This window comes from Colobus angolensis, unplaced genomic scaffold (assembly GCF_000951035.1).
Source record: "Colobus angolensis palliatus isolate OR3802 unplaced genomic scaffold, Cang.pa_1.0 Scaffold114, whole genome shotgun sequence".
Lineage (NCBI taxonomy): Eukaryota > Metazoa > Chordata > Mammalia > Primates > Cercopithecidae > Colobus > Colobus angolensis.
Window position 1 is genome coordinate 2,555,888 of NW_012112475.1, and position 20,536 is coordinate 2,576,423.

Consider the following 20,536-nt stretch of genomic DNA (forward strand, 5'->3'; position numbering starts at 1 on the left):
AGGCCGTCTCGCTGGGTCCGCGCGCCCTGTACCCGGAGCGGCGGTGCCCCTCATCTCGGGCCCCTCAGCGCGGTCGCCCACACCCCCGATCCGGGGCCCGGTCTGCGCCAACCCGGCCTCAGACAGGCCCTGGGGTGACGAAAACTCTCCCTGGACCCCATACCTGTGTCTGGGGGGCCCGAGGAAGCCACTGGTCCCCTCCCTTCCGAGACCTGGAGACGCAGTCCTGAGAGACCCCCACTCCCGACCCCCAGGCTCCCTGGAGACCCAGATAACGCGCCGCTGACCTTACCAGGGACCCGGGTCTGGGGGACGCAGATAAGCTGCACCTGCTCCTTCCCTCCGACACGCCTACCCAGACCCACATAACCCCCTTTGCTGCTCCAGATAGCCCGCTCTGTACCCTGTTTTATTTTTCAGACTTACATAACCCCCTTTGAGGCTTCCCTCAAATATCTGGGTCTGGAGAAGTCGGATAAGCCCCACCTGTAGTTCCCTCCTCAGTGGCCATACTCCCAAGCTTTCGACATCTTCCATCCTGTTACCCATTTTGAGACCCTCTTGAAATTCGGAGGATTCACTTCTGACTATCCCCAACCCCCCAGCCCTCCAACCCTTAGAATCCCCCATCTCATTCTTGTGGGGATCCCTTAGAGACCCAGGAAACTTGCTCACGATTCCTTCCCATCCTCGCTCTTCCTTCCCATCCCGGAGACTCCCTCCAGACTTCTCCCTGAATTTCCCTTGCTTCTCCAGCCCTCATCTACTCTCCATCTCTCCCAGGCTCGGGGAAATTGAACCTTTCCCACACCACAGTGGGGTAGTCTAAAAGCTGGCCTGGGACCAGGCTGTGGCCCATCTTGGTGGGGAGAAAGGGCCCTGTTAGATGGAGGATATGGGGACAGCTGTGTGGGGGAATCGGTGCTTTCACCTGCAAGCATAGCCTGTCTCCTGGCTTGTGTGTTTTTCCACCTGTCAGTCATGGGACTGTAAGTCTGGCCTTGGGTTTCTAACCCTTCTCTCCTAAAGTGAGGCCACCAGATTGGGGGCGGGGGTGTCGAATCAGGTTTTCTCCCCATGAAAATGGGGTTGTGATGAGTTGCAGCCATTTGTTCAAGGCCTCCCCAGGAGTGGGAGGCAGCAGGAATCTGAGGAAATAGTGAATCAAAGGGACTCTAAAGAGGGCCCATCTACACTGACAGAAGAATTAGCAGCCTGAGAGTAAATCCAACCCCTGTTAATCCTGTTTGATGTTTCTTGGAATGATGCAAGTCATTGAGACTCTCCAGCCTCCCTGTAATTTAATTCTCCCACCACTCTGGAGTGGGCGGGGGGAAAGGGGGCGACAGCATTCCCATTTTCCCTCTTCTCACTGTTTTCCAGCCAACCAGTGTGTCTTTAGGATTTGTTTCTGGTTCCGAGATCAGGATCTGTTTTTTTTTTTTCTTTCCTCTAAGTCTATTTATAATTTCCCAGTTGCTATTTTGGGTTCTGCTTTAGGGAAGATTCTACCCCAAGGAACGTTCCGGGTCTATTTCCTCCGGCAGGTGTTGAATTGAGTTCTTCAGATCCCCAAGTAACTCTTGGGCAGGAGGATAAAAGCTATTTTAGGGTAGTCACTGAAGTGGAGCTGTTAATCCTCTGTGGGTCTCTTTAGTTAAGAACACTCAAAGATTAACCCTTTCCTTGTGCAGGGATGTTATCTCTTAACAGTTTTTTAGGTGAGAGTTAGGAGAATTTGAGTGTGGTAGTAGAAGGTGGAAACATGCAACTCAATACAAAGACAAAGATAATAGCTGTCTTTTGTTGGGTACTTCTAGCAGGCCAAGCCCTGTGCTGAACCCTTTGCATACCTCACTAAAATAATCCTTACAGCAAGCCTGTGAGGTAAGTATTTTTAGCTTTACAGATGAGGAAACAGGCTAATAATGGAGAAAGAACGCAGTTTCTATAGAAATGATGTAACACCATAAAAACTATAGTTTCATCAGAGGGCAGCAGGCATCATGGCACATAACAGGGGATGGACAGACTGGAGAGAAATATGTCTCAGTTTCAGCTTCCAAAGAGGACCATACAGAGTTTTTAGCACACATTCCTGTTTGGGATATGGAGCCCTAATAATAGGAGAGGGTATAGGAAAGTGGCTGTCTGCTCAAGAGAGAACTCTGGCCCAGGAGATGGTGCCTAGAGGGAGGTAAAGTAAAGGGCTCTTTAAAGGGGATGTGCCGAGGGTTAGTTGTGAGGGAAAAGGGCAAGACTGCATTCTGGGGGAGATGTTGGGAAAGGAAGGAAACTCACTCTGAGGCCTGAGAAGTAACATTAAAGAGGAAAAAAAAGAAGTACTACTCAGGCCTCATGCGGAAAAAGAGGGAGACACAGCTGAGACCTCAGAGAAGGCACTGCGTGTATTCAGCACACATTTTGTATCAGCCACTTTCCAGAGTATTATTTCACTTAATCCTCTATACGAATCTTACAGGTAAGGAAAATAAATCCCTATTTTAGAAATTAAGGAAACTGAGGTTCAGAGAAATAAAGTAAACTGCCTATGGTTTCCCAGTTAGTAAGTGGCAGCTCTTCTGATAGCAAGTCCAAGGTTCTTTCCCCTTTCAGATCAGGCACTAGAAAGAATCTTAGGCTGAAAATATACTGAGTTATGCCAGTAACTGGGAAGGATTGTGTTTGTTTTATGGAAACAGGTTCTGTCAGCTTCTCTGTAGTCTATAGTCGTTAAGATTAAAATGTGAGACCAGAAGAGCAGCTTTGAAAGAGAAGTAGAATTCTTTCACAGTTTTGCTGAGGAAGGACAAGTCTGAAGGAACAGACCTTCTGATTATGTGAGACAAACCCAGGAATCTTTCTGGATCAGAGGAGTTTGCAGACAAAGGGCAGAGAGAGAGACAGACTAGATCCCCAAAAGGGTTCATAGGTGACACTAGCAGCTTTGGGTATCCAAGAGCCTGCTGGTGACTGTAGGTAGGGACTTCCTGTGCCTTTTGAAAAGTGTAGGAGAGTAGGATCAGGGTGTTGGCTCTTTGTGAAGACATAGCTCCATTAAAAGCAGATCAAGGTGAGCACATGGCTGCTGCTTTCCTCCTTTGGCTCTATCAGTACAAGCTCCTTAGCCACCACCATCCTCTTTCCTAGAAGCCCATTACTCACTGTTTCAGTAGCAGCCTACTAAACTATTGTGTCTTGTTTGTGCTTGTTCAGAACAGATGAGGTGGACGTGTGGGAGGTGGGGACGTCATGTTCTCTTTCTGAGTTTGTGTGGAGTTTCCAGGGCTAGGCTCCTCTCTCACATCAGCCAAACTGATGTGACTTGTTTCCTTCTGGCTGCCATTCCTAACTTTCCAGAGGCTGAGGTGCATGATTTCAAAATGAAGGGGGAGTAGAATTTGACTTTGAAGGTAGGGGTAATTCCCTCCAATCTAAACATGCACACTCGGGCACACTCTCTGCTCAATTCCAAGGTGCATAGTAATCGCTGCTATTACAGGTAATTCCACCCTTGCAAAGGAGGAGGGGACTTAAACAATGAAAGCCAGACGTCACAGGCCTTTGAGGTTTATAGTGAAGCGAGCACATATGCCATAATGACTCGAAGGCTGAAGTGGGACTGGTTTTTAGTGCTACCTACCCCTCCTCAGGATGTGATTCATGCAAAACGCAGCCACCTTAGTGCAGATCTTTCTAGACAAATCTACACTCATGATGGGGACATGTTTATCATATTACATTGCAGTGTTTCTTCCACAAGAGGAATGGTTCCTGAACAGGACATAGCTCATGTTAATGATGAGCAAAGCTCTCTGGGGCATGAACCCGCTGATCCCATCATCTTGTTCACGGCCAGTCTGTTGGATGAATGGTCACTGTAAGCAGCAGGTGCTAATGAGCTGAGCAAGCATTCTGTGGCCCACAGCTAGTTTGTGCAGTTAGAGCCCTCCCCAGATTCTCGTGGATAATCCCCAGACACCCCTTTTTTCTCTCTTCACATGGAAAAGCCTCATGATCAAATTTTGACATGATCTCTTCAAAGGGAATCCCCCTGTTGTAGCAGGTTGCCTTGTGGTTGGTAACCTGTGGTAAGCTCGGGAGTATGAATGTGGGTCTCGTCCCCTTTTGAGAGTCAGTGTGGTAACTCCCATCCTCTTCCTCTGGATTGGTATCCGGAAAGGAGTTGTGTCATCCTTGCACATCTCCCCTTCTATTCAACAAGAGAAAGAATCAGACTTTAAGATTTTGGCTCCCCATTTGGGAATGGCTGTGAACCCAGTTTAAACCAGAACTACCTGGGCATAGGTTGGTCCCTGAGAATCAGCCTGCATTCAGTGACTAGTTATTTGAAATAAAGTTGAGGTTCCTTTTTTAGATATTAGGTATATAGAGATGAAAGAGAGATGATGCAAGCCCTCAAATAATCAGGCTGGTGGAGAGAAGTAAATTCCAATGTGAGCTTGCTACCTTCTTCTAATGGAGATGTGCATATGTACTCTGAGGGCCTGTAGGAGGGGCCCCTCAGCACCTGGGGTGTTGGACAGGCTTTGCGAAAGAGGGACGGTCTGGGCCCTGAGACAGAGACCCAAAGAAGTGGTGGTGGTCAGGATGGGACCAGTCCTGGTTTAGGGAAAATGCTAGGAATCTGCTGTTGCCTTCCCAGACAGACCCTCCTGATGTTGATGCACTGCTAAGAAACACATCTGGTACCAGGGCTGACTATCCAGGATGTAAATTTCCTAAGTAGAGACTTCCCCTTCCTCCTCTCTTGCCTTTTGGGCATTTTATTGCTCCTTAGCACCTCCATGAGGAGGAGAATTGTGGAAAGTAGTGGACGAGGAGGTGCCAGGGTAATGAGAAGGAGGAACCGCTATCTCTGGGTTCAATGGAAAGGATATAAAAGTGAGGTCCAGAAGAAAAAGTTTGAAGTTTTGGGGCTTTTGGTTCTTCAGTTTATCTTGTTTCTTATTAGCCTAAATGGTACTAGTAATAGTAGCTACCACTAAGGACTTAATGGATGCCCAGCCTTCTGCTGAATGCTTTATATTCATGATCTCATGTAATCCTCAAAACATTTTTACAATTTAAGAGATTATTATGCCCATTTTATAAATAAGGAAACAACTCAGGGAAGTAAGTAATTGGCTGAAAGTCGCACAGCTTCTAAGTGGAAAGGCTGGGATTGGAACGGGATCTGTCTGCCTCCAGAGCCCATGTTCTCATGATATTGGGCTCCCTAACACCAGGTGTTCTGATGTTTCAGGTGAAGAGATTGTTTTCTGAAAGCTGCGTTGGAGGCTGTGACAGAGCTGAGAGCCTGTGTGGAGCGGATGGAGAGGCTTTCTCAATAACATGGCCCTTTGCCATTAGCCTTGCCATGACCACATTTTTCACCAGCGTCCCCCCCTGGATTCAAGATGCAAAGCAGGAGGAGGAAGTGGGCTGGAAACTAGTTCCCAGGCCTCGGGGCCGGGAGGCGGAGAGTCAAGTGAAATGCCAATGTGAAATTTCGGGGACACCTTTCTCAAATGGGGAGAAGCTGAGGCCTCACACCCTTCCGCAACCAGAGCAGAGACCGTATAGCTGCCCTCAGCTGCACTGTGGCAAGGCTTTTGCTTCCAAATACAAGCTGTATAGGTAGGTGACACTCTCATATCTCTTCCTGCCCTGAGGTTCCCAGAGGGAAAAAGCAGAGAGACTCTGCCTAGAGTGGGTTTTTAATCTGTGGCAAAAGAGTGGAGGTTTATTTGTCCTACAAGTATACCCTGAATGCCAAACAGTTGAAGTCACTCTCTAAAATTGATTCAGATTGCTTGATTCAGACACTAGAATCTGATGGGTTGCCTCCCAAACTATTGGGATTAGCGGCGTGAGCCACTGCACCCGGCCTTCTTACACCTTCTTAGTAACGATCTAGGTGCCAATGTCAGGCAGCCTTGAATTTTTTTTTTTTAAAGAGATGGGAGTCTTGCTCTGTCATCCAGGCTAGAGTACTGTGGTGCAGTCAGCTCACTGCAGCCTCCAATTCCTGGGCTCAAGTGATCCTCTCACCTCATTCTCCCAGGTAACTAGGATTACAGGCTTGAACCACTGCACTTGATTATGTTTTTAATTTTTTGTAGAGATGGGGGTCTGGCTGTGTTGCCCAGGCTGGTCTCAAACTCCTGGGCTCAAGTGATCCTCCTGCCTTGGTTTCCCAAAGCAGTGAGATTACAGGCATGAGCCACTGCACTTAGCCCTGAACATTTTTTTAAAATATTGCTTTCCTCACCTTTGTCAGGTGATGGTCAGAATTTTAGCTAGAAGTTAGGAATCAGGAATCAGTATTCGAACTTTAGAAGGAAAAGTAGACCTTTTGGCCCAATCTGTAAATTTTAAAGTAGAGGCTCAGAGTAGGGACGTAACTTACCCAAGGTCACACAGCTTCAGAGGTCCTGCAGTGCCTCTTCTACTGAATCAGCCTGCTACTTACTCATTTAACTATGTCTGTCTCCCTGTTGCCCACTGGGGCAGCTGCTTTTCTGAAACTTATAAGCCCAAGAACCCCTACTTAAAGTGAAATTAAATGTAAAAGTCCTGACATAAGGCAGATAGAGAAGAGCAGCTTTGGTTGCTTTGGTGAAGACAGGCAGGCATGGTCAAAAGCAATTTTGGGCCAGGCATGGTGGCTTGCACTTGTAATCCCAGCACTTTGGGGGGCTGAGGTGGGCGGATCACTTGAGGCCAGGAGTTTGAGGCAAGCCTGGCCAACATGGCAAAACCCTGTCTCTACTAAAAATTTTTAAAAATTAGCTAGGTGTGGTGGTGCATGCCTGTAGTCCCAGCTACTTGGGAGGCTGTGGCAGGAGAATCACTTGAACCCAGGAGAAGGAGGTTGCAGTGAACTGAGATTGTGCCACTGTACTCCAGCCTGGGTGACAGAGCGAGACTGTCTCAAAATTTCACGTTAGAGGAACCTTGAACTTGCCCTTTAGAAATGAGGTAGATTGGCCTGATGCACAGTCATCCAACCATCCATTCATCTACCCAACGTTATTGAGCTCTTGCTCTGTACCAGGCACAGTGCTCGGTGCAAGCGGCGGCGGAGGAGTGAGCCAGTCAGATGGGGGTGCTGGCCCTCCTTGGGTTTATGGTCTTAATAGTGGGTACAGACAGTAAACAAGTAAATACATGAACAAGATGACCACAAAGCCTCAGTTCCTCATCTGAAAAACAGTTAATAGGAAGGGACTAAAATAGGCAACAGGGTAGTGTGGTAGCCAGGATTGCTCTCTTGACAGTTGTTCTGTGGTCCTCAGGAGTGCTTAGATTCTCTGTGTGCTCCTGTATCTTAAGGGAACTCCAGTCAAGGCCATATTCTTAAGCTTTCTTTTTTTTCTTTTTTTTTGAGACAAGGTCTCACTTTTGCCCAAGCTGGAGTATAGTGGCGTGATCATAAATAACTGCAGCCTCAAACTCCTGGGCTCAAGTGATCCTCCTGCCTCAGCCTCCTGAGTAGCTAGGACCACAGGCTTGTACCACCACCACACCCGCTAATTTTTGTACATTTTCTAGAGACAGAGTCTCTTCCCTGTGTTGTGCAGAGTGGTCTCAAACTCCTGGCCTCAAGCAGTCCCCCCACCGTAGCCTCCCAAAGTATTGAGATTATTGGCATGAGCCACTGCACCCAACCTTCTTAGACTTTCTTTTTTTTTGAGACGGAGTCTAGCTCTGTCGCCTGGGTTGGAGTGCAGTGGCTGGATCTCAGCTCACTGCAAGCTCCGCCTCCTGGGTCTACACCATTCTCCTGCCTCAGCCTCCCAAGTAGCTGGGACTACAGGCACCCGCCACCTCGCCTGGCTAGTTTTTTGTATTTTTAGTAGAGACGGGGTTTCACCATGTTAGCCAGGATGGTCTCGATCTCTTGACCGCGTGATCCGCCCGTCTCGGCCTCCCATAGTGCTGGGATTACAGGCTTGAGCCACCGCACCCGGCCTAGACTTTCTTAATGATGGTCTGGTTACCAGTGGGCGGCTGCAGGAAAGGTCCTAGGTCAGGAGGCAGGAGCTCTGACTCATCACATATAATTTACTGTGTGATCTTAGGTGAGTTACTGAACCTCTTTGGGCCTCAGTTTCCTCACCTGCAAAATGAGGGAAATGAACAGTGGATCACTAAGCACCTCCCTCTCTACATTACCACGTCAGTTCCATCACAGGAGGTTGATAGTAACCCACACAGGCATGAATATTCTTGAGCATGCACATGTGGGATGTGGGCAGTGGGTGTGTTTGATACCCTCCAGGTGGAAAGGATCACAGAGTGCTGTACGAGAGAGACAACTGTTGCGTACCTGACTGAACACAGGTCTTCCGAAGGCCTGTTTAAATCCAGCCTCTGCTACTTACCAACTGGCGGGTGAGGGGGCTGCCTTATTTTTTAGACTCCTTTCCTTGTCTGGAGATCAAGGTTAATGACACAACTTACACAGAGCCTGGCAAACAGTGGGTGCTGAGTTGATTCTGAATATGCTCTGGAGCTGTGAATTGCAGTTCCTGGATTCTGAGCCACTTTTCAACCGTATGGGATCAGGTAAACCAAGGGACGCTGAAGTGCCATACCATTAAAACATTTCTTGAAGTGTTACTGGTTTACATGACAAGCAGTTCAAGTGGTACTAACTGGCATGCCATGAGGAGTGAATGGTCCTCACACTCGAAGTCCCTGTTCCTCTCCCCAAAGGCAGCTGGTGGGTTGGTTTTTGTGTATCCTTCCTAAGACATTCAAATGTGTATATTCCCTTTCTTTTTTATTTTCAAAAAAGATTGTATTACATGCACTGTATTGAACTTCCTTTTTTGACTTAGCCCTACATATCTTGGAAATTTGTTCTAGATAAGGAAGTTTATTTATTTATTTAGAGACGAAGTCTCGCTCTGTCACCCAGGATGGAGTGCAGTGGTGCGATCATAGCTCACTGCAACTTCGAATTCCTGGTCTCAGGTAATCCTGCCTTAGCCTCTTGAGTAGCTAGGACTACAGGTGCGTGCTGCCATGCCCATCTAATGTTTAAGATTTTGTAGAGACAAGGTCTTGCTATGGTTCAGGCTGGTCTCGAACTCCTGGGCTCAAACGATCCTCCTGCCTCGCCCTCCCATAGTGCTGTGATTACAGGCGTGCACCACTATGCCCAGACTGGAAGTTTAGATATATTTCATTTTTTCTTTATCGTATCATTTAAAATTATTTAAATGTAATGTTTGAAGAACAAAGTACATCCATGTAATTCAAAAATCAAAAGGTAGGCCGGGCGCGGTGGCTCAAGCCTGTAATCCCAGCACTTTGGGAGGCCGAGACGGGCGGATCACGAGGTCAGGAGATCGAGACCATCCTGGCTAACACGGTGAAACCCCGTCTCTACTAAAAATACAAAAACTAGCCGGGCGAGGTGGCGGGCGCCTGTAGTCCCAGCTACTTGGGAGGCTGAGGCAGGAGAATGGCGTAAACCCGGGAGGCGGAGCTTGCAGTGAGCTGAGATCAGGCCACTGCACTCCAGTCCGGTCGACAGAGCGAGACTCCGCCTCAAAAAAAAAAAAAAAAATCAAAAGGTATCAAAACTTATATGATGAAAATTCTCCGTGACACCCATCCATAAGCTGTTAGGTTCTTTTTTGCATAGGCAGCCACTGGTATCAGTTTCTTGTATATCCTTCCAGAAATATTTTAGGCATATACAAGCAAACGTACATATATTTTTCCCCTTTTCACATAGAATCCTATTCTGTATCCACTATTCTGCCTCCTTGCTTTTTTTCTACTTCCTGTCTCTTAGGAGCATGTTCCCTGTAAGTACACATAAAGCCTCATTTTTGAAAAGTTGAGTCATTTTATGGACTTATCATAATTTATGTAACCAGTTCCCTATTGATAGATTGGACGATCAGATTGTTTCTGATTTTTTTTTTTTGCTACTACAAGCAATGCTGCAGAGAATATCAGTACACATTATTTTGCAGATAAGCAAGGATATCTGTAGAATATAATTGGTTTGGTATTGCATTGCAAGCCTTTACCATAGTTATTGTATCTAGTTTCCTGTTAATGGACACCTTGGTTGTCCAGTCATCCCTTGTGATCTCCCCTTTTTCTGCTTTCTCCCCTCTCCCCTGTCTCTACCCCCAGGCACATGGCCACCCACTCAGCCCAGAAACCCCACCAGTGTATGTACTGTGATAAGATGTTTCACCGCAAGGACCATCTGCGGAACCATCTGCAGACCCATGACCCTAACAAAGAGGCCCTCCACTGCTCTGAGTGTGGTAAGAATTACAATACAAAGCTGGGCTACCGGCGCCACCTGGCCATGCATGCTGCCAGCAGCGGTGACCTCAGCTGCAAGGTGTGCCTGCAGACCTTTGAGAGTACCCAGGCCCTGCTAGAGCACCTGAAGGCCCACTCACGCCGGGTAGCAAGCGGTGCCAAGGAGAAGAAGCACCCCTGTGACCACTGCGACCGGCGGTTCTATACTCGTAAGGATGTACGGCGGCACCTTGTGGTGCACACAGGCCGTAAGGACTTCCTGTGCCAGTACTGTGCCCAGCGGTTTGGCCGTAAGGACCACCTGACGCGTCATGTCAAGAAGAGCCACTCGCAGGAGCTGCTCAAGATCAAGACAGAGCCCGTGGACATGTTAGGCCTACTCAGCTGCAGCTCCACAGTCAGTGTGAAGGAAGAGCTGAGCCCTGTGCTGTGCATGGCCTCTCGGGACGTAATGGGGACCAAGGCCTTCCCTGGCATGTTGCCCATGGGCATGTATGGTGCCCACATCCCTACCATGCCTAGCACGGGCATGCCACACTCCTTGGTGCACAACACGCTGCCCATGGGTATGAGCTACCCTCTGGAATCCTCACCTATCTCTTCCCCAGCTCAGCTCCCTCCAAAATACCAGCTTGGATCTACCTCATACTTGCCCGACAAATTGCCCAAAGTGGAGGTGGATAGTTTTCTGGCGGAGCTTCCTGGAAGCCTGTCTCTCTCATCCGCTGAACCCCAGCCCGCCTCACCTCAGCCGGCGGCAGCTGCGGCCCACCTAGATGAAGCACTGCTTGCCAAGAGCCCCGCCAACCTCTCTGAGGCCCTCTGCGCTGCTAATGTGGACTTCTCCCACCTACTGGGCTTTCTTCCACTCAACCTGCCCCCGTGTAACCCACCTGGGGCCACAGGAGGCTTGGTCATGGGCTACTCCCAGGCTGAGGCACAGCCTCTGCTCACCACTTTGCAAGCTCAGCCTCAAGATTCCCCAGGAGCTGGGGGACCACTGAACTTTGGGCCTCTGCACTCCTTGCCTCCTGTCTTCACGTCTGGCCTGAGTAGCACCACCCTGCCTCGTTTCCACCAAGCATTCCAGTAGCCCCCACAGAGGCCCTCAGCTCAGTTTTTGGCTCTGTTAGGGAGCCTTAGTACCCACCCCGTCCGTGTCCCCCTTGAAGGCAGCTGAGCTTTCAGAGCTGGGTTCAAAAAAAATTCCAGTGTCTGTATGGAGCACTTGGTTTGTGGGTTCAGGCTCCAGGATCAATTCCAGAAGGAGCCTTGAGCCCCAACCCTGTGAAAAGATCTCATACCGTAGGACTTCAGGTATTTTTTACTTTTATTTTTTTGACCTGAATCGGGAGCCACACTTAGCCCTCTTTCTCTCCAAAGCGCCAGAACCTCCTCCTCTTTGGAGAATGGGGAGGCCTCTTGGAGACACAGAGGGTTTCACCTTGGATGACCTCAAGAGAAATTGCCCAAGAAGTCCGCCTTCTGGTCCCAACCTGCAGACCCCACAGCAGTCAGTTGGTCAGGCCCTGCTGTAGAAGGTCACTTGGCTCCATAGCCTGTTTCCAACCAATGGGCAGGAGAGAAGGCCTTTATTTCCCACCCACCCATGCATCCTGTACCAGCACCTCCATTTTCAGTCAGTGTTGTCCAGCAATGGTACCGTTTACACAGTCGCCTCAGACACACCATTTCACCTCCCTTGCCAAGCTGTTAGCCTTAGAATGATTGCAGTGAACACTGTTTACACACCGTGAATCCATTCCCATCAGTCCGTTCCAGTTGGCACCAGCCTGAACCATTTGGTACCTGGTGTTAACTGGAGTCCTGTTTACAAGGCGGAGTCGGGTCTTGCTGACTTCTCTTCACTTGAGGTCACATTTTTCCCCTGTGGGGAAATAAACTGAGTTTGGACTGCTCCAGTCTCTGCCATCTTCCATGACTGCATCTGTTCCTGCCTGCCTCGGCAGTGTCCACAGAAGACAGGCAAGAAGATTGGAGCAGTTTTCTCACAGGTCTGCAATTCTGTTTTTCTCCAAGTACATTATGACCCCCTCATCCTTCTCTTGAACTGGAGAGGGGAAGAAATGAAAGGCATGCCCATGTCCATCACCTCCCCATCCCTTAGCCCCACCTTGAACATCATGAGCTGTTGTTACTAGTCTTGGAAGCAGAGTCTGGGTTGGTGTGGATAGCGAAGGAGGAGGTCTGAGCCCTTCATTTGTCTTCCTCCCACCTGTCCCTTTTCCAGGAAGTTGTGGAATTGTTGGAAGAAGAGTTTGCAGAAAGGAATGGGCAGATAGCTAAGTCCTAATCTATGGGTACATTGTTGTGTCCCAAACCAAAATTTTCCTTATCCGCAATGTCCCTTCTGTCTCTTCCACTTTACAGTGGACTCAGCCACTGTGCGTAGGCTTCTCTGCTCTCCGTCAAATCACTTCTACTTCCTTGTGCCCCCGCCCCCGCCTCCAGTTTTCCCCCAGTATCCAGCAAGGTTTCTTGCAACAATGATCAGTTCTTCTCTTCTGACTTGTGGGGCTCCCTACCGCAGAGAGTACAGCCCTTGCCCAGAGCCCAGGAACCCCATCCTTGCTTCATCTCAGTTCTTCATGGGCTTCACTCTTCCCACTCATGGAAGGGAGGCAGCTCAGGGACCTCCATTGTGGGACCCTTGAGACGCCTCCACTCTGATTCAGAAACACACTTCTACCTCTTTACTGTTAACTCTTAACAGATGCAGTCAGCAGTTTCTGGGCACTTCTCTCAGTAGGTGCCTCCTGCTGACTTCTCCACTAGGATTTCAGGACAAACTACCAAGGAACTGCCTCAGCCTTCTACCAGTTCTCCCTCACCCAACTTCTGTCTAGGTTCACTTGGTTTGTCATCAGGAACTGAGCAGGTCCAGGACTCAGGCTTCTGCTTCAGCCCAAGCCAGTACTCCTTGTTTGAGGTAAAAGCCTTAAAATTTAGCTCCCTAGCCCTTGATTGGAAGCAATTTGGAATAAGTGTGTTTCGATTTAGGCAGGGTAGCTTGGGATACCTTTTAAAAAACAAAACCAGACATTAAAATGTCTGGCAAGGTTAGAATCAGACTAGATGATTTGCTTCTAAAAATTAGTTTCAGTGAGTCCCAGGGACTAATTAAGGTTTATTTTAAAAAGCGTCTACCTTGGTACGCAGCCACCTCCTGCATGCTGTGCATGTTATTGGGACTTGTATTATAGGCGATAGTATGTGAGAATCCAGTTGGGACTCGCTGTTGCCATTCTCCTTGTATCTGGTTTTCATTACTAGACCCAGCAACCCTTCTCACCTTAACTGCCACCTTCCCTACACCCTCAGTTTACAGAGGCCACTGAGCCTCTGGCTGCAGAACACAAAGTCCTGGGCTGTTAGAGGAGTCCTTTCTTCTCTGCCTGCCCTTTCCTGTCCCTCCCTCGAATTCTTTCTCCCCTTAAGTGATGCTAGGAAAGTCATAGGACTGGCAAAGCAACTGTTTAAACCCTTATAACTGGGGCCTTGCCCCCACCTCCTGTCTTTTCTCCTTGCCTTCCCCATTCCCGTGTCCTCCCATCTATCCTGTCTTTCCTTTCCTCCTCCCTTAGTGTCCTCAGCACCCACAAGGAATTTTCCTATCACTGTGAACTTTGCTGGTACAGAGGAATGATATCTGCCTTCACCTTTTTTTTTTTTGGACCATAGCTAGCCAGTCATTTCTTAAACCTCCCTTCCTAAAATCTGGGAGGTGGCGGGCGGGGGGGGGGGGAGAAAAAAAAAAAGCCTTAGTGGCCTGGTTGTTCAAAGGATAAGAATAGCTTTATCCTATACTCAGTACCCAAACTCACTTCAGTATGCTTACTGAGGCCATGAGAACCTGAGGGACATCTGCCCAGGACAGGAGCCATGGCATATGGCAAAGACCAATGAGGGACCAGGAAAAAAAGGGGTGACGTCCCCTTTCCCTGCTACTTCCAGCCTCTGTCAGCAATGGGCTGTCTCCCTCCCACCCTACACAGTAGCTGGTCAGGGCTGAGCGCAGCCCTGGGGGTAAGGGGATGACATGCCCAGGTGTCAGCTCAAAGGATCTCTGCATCATCTTGAGGTGGGAGGCAGGGAAAGGAGCACCAATGAGGTTGCCCCCCTCCCCAACCTTTTACAAATGGCATTTTCTTAATTGAAATCCGGGAAGCAGGTGTGATTACTTTTTTGCTCGTTGATATTCTCCTAAGTTGGAATTCTCCCACTGCCCTAAAGCTTTCCCTAGTAGTCCTTTAAATTCCCCCCTGCCTTTTTGGTAGCTGTTTTCTCCGTCCTCTCTCCACCTCCCCTCTTATCTAGGAGCTGTTTGTAAGCACGATTTTTTAACAGGTTATATTGTACAGGATCAATATTTTACTTTTAACAAGGATATTTATGTAACAAGAAACTTTGCCTTAGGCAGGTGTTGGCCAGAAAAGTCCAGATTCCTCTGGAACCCCACCCTGGCCTCTCCTGGAGCTCTGAACCTGCTGTGGAAGGAACTGGCTGTGGCCTTCGCCTCTGGAGAGTAGGGCCTGTGGTGAGGGAAGGAACTGGCCGTGGCCTTCGCCTCTGGAGAGTAGGGCCTGTGGTGAGGAAGGAACTGGCCGTAGCCTTCGCCTCTGGAGAGTAGGGCCTGTGGTGAGGGAAGGGCGCTCATTCACCATGATAGTCTTGTGCCTCCCTGGAGGGCTTGGAAACATTCCAGTCCGATTTCTTTGTGTGCTGGCTGACTTCCTCAGCTCATGCTTCCCACGTGCACCTCTCCACCTCTGCATATTTGGCACTAGAACTCCTGAGACACCACTTCTCATGCTTCTCCCTCCCTACCAGCGGTCAAGGCTTTGTAACTCCAGATTATTTAAAGAGAAAAATACAAGACAGAAATCTTCTAGCACTTTGTAAACACAGTGAATAACCTCTTGGAGTATTTTTGGCTTTATATAAAACAAGGTTTTTAATTGTAAAGTATAAGTGCCATTAGAAAATGCACAGGGCATATCTTTGTTAAAGTAGATTTTTCAATGTTTTACAGAATTACATTTTCAAAAAAAGGTTTTTATAATGAAGTTGTTTATTAAAAACTTCTGAATGATGTGTTTGGGAGTTGTGAACCTGTCTGATTGGGAAAGGGTTGGAGACAGCCTGGAATTGGGAAGAATTGGAGTCTCCAGACATCTTTAGCATCCTAGATGATGGTGAGTGTAGGGCAGACAGTAAAAACCCCTCCCATCAGCACCTACAAGCTTTGTACTTTTAAGTTAAATATCTTATTTGCATGTCTTGAGGTAAGTGGCATAATTCTATCAATCATCTTGGATGCAAGGGTCAGACAGCCAAAATCAAACTGGCTTTAAACAGTGAAATTGCATGTAACTGGAAAATGCCAGATGTAGAGCAGTCTTTAGGTTAGGCTTGATCTTGTGGCTCCAACATGGTTGGCCTCAGCATTCTTATTTCTCTCTGCTCTGTCTTGTGCAGTTGTGACTTCATCCACAGGCCCTACAAAGTAGATTTCCCCTTTGTGTGGCAGTGAACAGAGTGCTGCCTGGATTCCAGACCTGCCATTCTCACACATTGCCGACCAGAAGGAAGCAGCCCTTTCCGGGCTCTCAGGAGAGGATTTGCCACAGAAGCCCCAGTAAGCATCCTGTTTCATTGGCCTTGATCGGATTCTATGCCATCCCCAAACCAGTTACCATATGCCCCTGACAACAAGGCTGAGACAGGAGGAGTGGTTTCTCAAAGGAAATTTGGGGCACTCTTAGGATGAGGAATTGATGCTGGTTGTCCAAGAAAGGACAAATGTTCACCCTAGTCACTGCCCAAGGTGCACAGCTGGTGACAGCTAGGACCTGACCTTACCTACACTTGTGTCCAACCACCAGGTTCAGGCAGAGTGCTGAGAGGCTTACATGGCTTCACCTGAGCTTGGTGGTCTCTAATGAAGGTCGTTACCACCATCTTGGGCACCAACCCTTGTGCTGAGATCCTCCCATCAGGAGCTCAGACTGAACTGGCTTTTCTGTGGTCTGGAGCCAGTGTTCATGGCCAAGCAGTGCACGTCACTTGGAATCCAGCCCAAGAGCCTATGGGGCCATTAACAAGTGCAGGTGTTTTTGTGTACAAAGGAAGTGGGCTGACCCTTCATCGTTGGCCTTCCACTTGATGGATGTTCACTGTCCACCCCAATAGGTTAAAACCCTAGCTAGGACCCTAAGGAAATCTACCTTGCTCCCTAGGGAGTGTATACCACAGTAAGGTCTGAGGGCTCAGATGAGGGAACTGTTGTATCCATTGGTCAGGAAAAGGCTGAAAACTTTCTGGAAGAGGTGGCAAAGACTTCTAGGCAGAGGTGGGGGGATTAGAGGTACTGACCTCCACAGGTCACAATTTGGGAGCTGAGACCAGAGGAACACAGATTTGCAGGATCAAGGACTGCAAGGGCTGGCCAATCCAGCCCTTAGCCTACCAGGTTCAGTCCCTGCACTTCAGGCTAGAGTCCACCTTTGGAAGGGTAGTCTTCGGGCCTAGGACAAAGTGAAGCAAGGTCCACCAGCCTTCTGCCAGCCAGCCCAGGAGGAACCAACTCCTGTTGGAGAAACCAGGCAGATGCCCACTCGCTCCCTGGTTTGTAGCATTTAAGACCCTCTCTCACCCCAGATTCTTCCACTCTGACCTTGCTTATTTTCCCCACATGAATATTTCAAGCACCTGCTTTCCCTCCCTGAATGCGTTGATCACCTTTGTGTGTCAGAAGATTATCTGCCGCTCCCAGTTTAAGTTTGGTCAGTCTTTGCAGGGGATACCTCTTAAGCCCTCTGCATGTGCCTGAGTTAATTTATCCAGTGCAAAGCTGAGTGTCCTACAACTGCCCAAAAGCGCCACTCGAGTGTGGAAGCCGGGCGACGCCTGCCTTCCCACTGCAGATGGGGAACATTGAGCAATCGCCTGGCGTGGTGGCTGTGATGGGAAAGTTTTAATTGGCCAGGGATTGGGCCTGTCCCCTGGTGTTTGCTCCGAGCTGACCTTGCTTGGTACACACTTCTCCCCACCTCCACCGCCAGCGCCAACGAATCTGGGGCCAGTTCCGTCTGGCGCCCGCGGTCGCGTCCCCGTGGGGCAGTCCCGTACCCCTCCTCCGGGCCTCCAGGCCGCTCGCCCGGGCTGCGGGGGACCCCGGCGAATCACATCCGAGAGGGGGGCGCGTGGGGCGGAGCCTTCCGCCCGCTGTCCTCCCGCCAGCTGCCGCACCTCTCGCCTAGCCCGCAGTCGTCCGCGCGCCCCGAGCCCCTCCAGGTCAGAGGCTCCCGCAGGCGATGGCGGACGAGAGGGCGGGGACTCCGGAAGCCGCGGCGCGCCCGCCGCCCGGCCCTGCCCGGGAGGGGCACGCGCACATGGCCCCCGCGGCCCGGGCCCGAGAAGCTGGGGGGCGCAGGTCCCTCCACCCTGCAGCGGGCCCCGGGACCGCCTTCCTTTGCCCCTGGCGCGGGGAAGCGGCCTCCGCGGCGACTACTCCAAGCCTGGAAAACGGCCGGGTCCGGGACGAAGCCCCAGAAACCTGTGGTTCAGAGGGGCTAGGGGCTCGGGCGGGAGCCGGCGAGAAGGCCGAGGACGCGACCGTGGAGGAGGGCGCCATCTTCCAGGAGGAGCCAGCGGAGGAGGTGGAGAAGCAGCAGGTGGGGGAGAAGCTGGTGGGGGAGGAGAAGCAGGAGGTGGGAGCGGAGGCCCAGGAGGGCCCGGGGCTCCTGAACCTTGGTGCCCTAATTGTGGACTCACTGGAGGCCGTGAGCGCCCAGGCCGACAGGGCCTACCTCCGCCTCGAGTGCAGGTTTCGGCGGACGCACAGGTTGCACCTTGCCCGTAGGAGCTTCATCATCCAGAATATTCCGGGCTTCTGGGTCACCGCCTTCCTGAACCACCCGCAGCTGTCAGCCATGATCAGCCTTCGAGATGAAGATATGCTCTGCTACCTGATGAATTTGGAGGTGAGGAAGCTCAGGCACTCCAGGACAGGTTGCAAATTCAAGTTCCGCTTTTGGAGCAACCCCTACTTCCAGAACAAGGTGATAATGAAGGAGTATGAATGCAGAGCCTCAGGCCGAGTGGTGTCTATTGCGACTCGCATCCGATGGCACCGGGGCCAGGAACCCCCAGCCCTCGTACACAGGAACCGGGACACTGTCCGAAGCTTCTTCAGCTGGTTTTCACAGCACAGCCTCCCAGAGGCCGACAGGGTTGCCCAGATTATTAAAGATGACCTGTGGCCCAACCCCCTGCAGTACTACCTGCTGGGGGATAGGCCCTGCAGAGCCAGGGGAGGCTTTGCAAGGTGGCCCACAGAGGCCCCTTCTAGGCCCTACGGGTTCCAGTCTGGCTAAGTGCTGCCTTGGGATGTGGGGCCTACGTAAGGCTCCCTCGTGCCTCCTGTGTGTGGTGGAACCGGGCTCAGGCCCGTGGTGAGCGCTCTCCTGTCTGCTGTGTGTTCTGTGCACTCCGGCTCTGCATGTTCGGTGGACTCAGCTCTCAGATTGTGGCCCTCGTGGCCAGTCTCTGCTGTTTCCATATGGCCTCATGGTGTTCTGTGTTAACATCATGTGGCTGTCACATGCTGCTACGTCTACACTAAGCACCCAGTGCTGTGGATGTGCACTGCCATAATCTTTATGGCATGGACCTGTGACCATGGCCATCCCAGCCAATTTTGACAAGGGCACCCACAAGTCACTTCTTGGAGGACGGTGCCTCTTTGAGGCCTGTGCTTCAAGACTCCAGCCTGCTGGCCTTCATGTGTGTGCTGGTCGTGCTCACAGTAGCTCTACACCCAGGCTGTGGCAAGCTGAGTGTCATCACCCAAGATGAAGTGGGTTCATTTGGTGCCGGGTGCCACCCAGACTTGGACATTCCAAGCCTCAAGACTGCAGGCTACCACCAAGTGGACTCTTGGGTATCTGGCAGGATGAGCACACAGCTGTCTGCTGGGCATGGGTGAGGTCAACGGCATGAAGCAGTGGACAGCACATTGTGATCATACTGCTCCTCCTGCCCCACGGTGGTCTGACATCACAGCCTGCTACTAGCTTGTGAGGGTCTGTGCCATGCCCCAGCAATGCCTGGCCATCTCCTTTCCCATGAGTTTTGCCCAGGCAACCATCAGCCCTGTTGCTCACTCCCAGGTCTACAGGAACCTCCATAGCTGCTTGTGGACCCAGGTGGGCCACCTGCCAATGCATAGGAGAGCCCCTAATCTCCAGGAACTCTGCCAAACTGGCCTATCTGGGCATGTGAGTGAGGCAGGGGCAAGGACAGGATCCCCTCCTGAGCCCCAGTTACTGGACCCCACAGAATCCAGGTGCTCTGCCAGCCCCCCTGCCTCTACCTATTAGGCTGCCAGGCTGTGGGTGCTGGAGAGGGGGGTCTTCCTGGTCCTGGGGCCTGTCCATACCCAGATCTCACACCATTTTTTTCTTTAAATGATGGCTTAGAAACAAAAAATAACTGAAGAAAAAGATTTTTTCTTAAACTCAACAAGAAAGACTTTCGTGTTGAGTTTGCCTCTCTTCGTCTCCAGAGAGGGAGGGTTTGCCCTGTAGACCGCCTGCATTCTCTCTTCCCCCATACCTTATCCTCTTTAGCAAGGCCCAGAATCTTCCAAAGGGGACAGCCCAAGGCTGCTGAAAAGAGAGACCAGGAAGTCCCCAGGGCAGGGATAGTTAATATTGCATTTTATGCTGTTTTCTTTTAGACTAACCCTAACTCTTTCCTACCCTTCCACCAAGTCCAAACCCCTCTAGGTACAAGAGCTAAGCTGCCTACCCCCTCCTCCCCCCTGCTTGCAGAGCTGTCTGTCTCCATTTCATTTTAGGGGAAGGGGTGGTGGTAACCATACCCAGGCCCCTTCCCATGGAAGGCCTTATCTTCTGTTCCCTAGGACCTGGGGAGGCCTTATCACAAAATAATGTGGAGGGTGCTTTTGGCAGGGAAGTACAAAAGGAGCCAGAGCCAGTTGAAAAGACAGGATGACTGAGAGATGGTGGAAGGAGGAGAGCCCTTGATTTTGGTTAATAAATAGAGACAGGGTCTCACTGTGTTGCCCAGGCTGGTCTTGAACTCCTGGGCTCAAGCGATCTGTCCACCTTTGCCTCCCAAAGTGCTGAAATTACAGGTGTGAACCACTGTGCCTGTCCGATTTTTTTTTTGCTTCAAGACAGGGTCT

The 20,536-nt window shown here is 50.3% G+C and overlaps 2 protein-coding genes across 2 annotated transcripts; both read left to right on the top strand.

Moving 5' to 3' along the window:
• The first annotated feature begins 3,631 nt into the window (after nucleotides 1-3,631).
• PLAGL2 (pleiomorphic adenoma gene-like 2) lies at nucleotides 3,632-12,224 on the top strand. Its single transcript, XM_011959921.1, has 3 exons — nucleotides 3,632-3,880; nucleotides 5,267-5,640; nucleotides 10,165-12,224. Exons 1-3 carry the CDS (start codon nucleotides 3,872-3,874, stop codon nucleotides 11,393-11,395), a joined length of 1,614 nt encoding a protein of 537 aa, XP_011815311.1. The 5' UTR covers nucleotides 3,632-3,871; the 3' UTR covers nucleotides 11,396-12,224.
• A 5,332-nt stretch (nucleotides 12,225-17,556) lies between these two features.
• LOC105524601 (putative testis-specific Y-encoded-like protein 3) lies at nucleotides 17,557-19,099 on the top strand. The gene has a single exon (XM_011959935.1). It carries the CDS (start codon nucleotides 17,640-17,642, stop codon nucleotides 18,699-18,701), a length of 1,062 nt encoding a protein of 353 aa, XP_011815325.1. The 5' UTR covers nucleotides 17,557-17,639; the 3' UTR covers nucleotides 18,702-19,099.
• Nucleotides 19,100-20,536: the final 1,437 nt, after the last annotated feature.

Bases quoted from the DNA above. Each gene is read 5' to 3' on its own strand.
- LOC105524601 (XM_011959935.1), top strand. From the start codon at position 17,640: ATGGCGGACGAGAGGGCGGGGACTCCGGAAGCCGCGGCGCGCCCGCCG.
- PLAGL2 (XM_011959921.1), top strand. The intron at 5,641-10,164 runs GTAGGTGACACT...CTCTACCCCCAG, and splicing joins TCCAAATACAAGCTGTATAG to GCACATGGCCACCCACTCAG.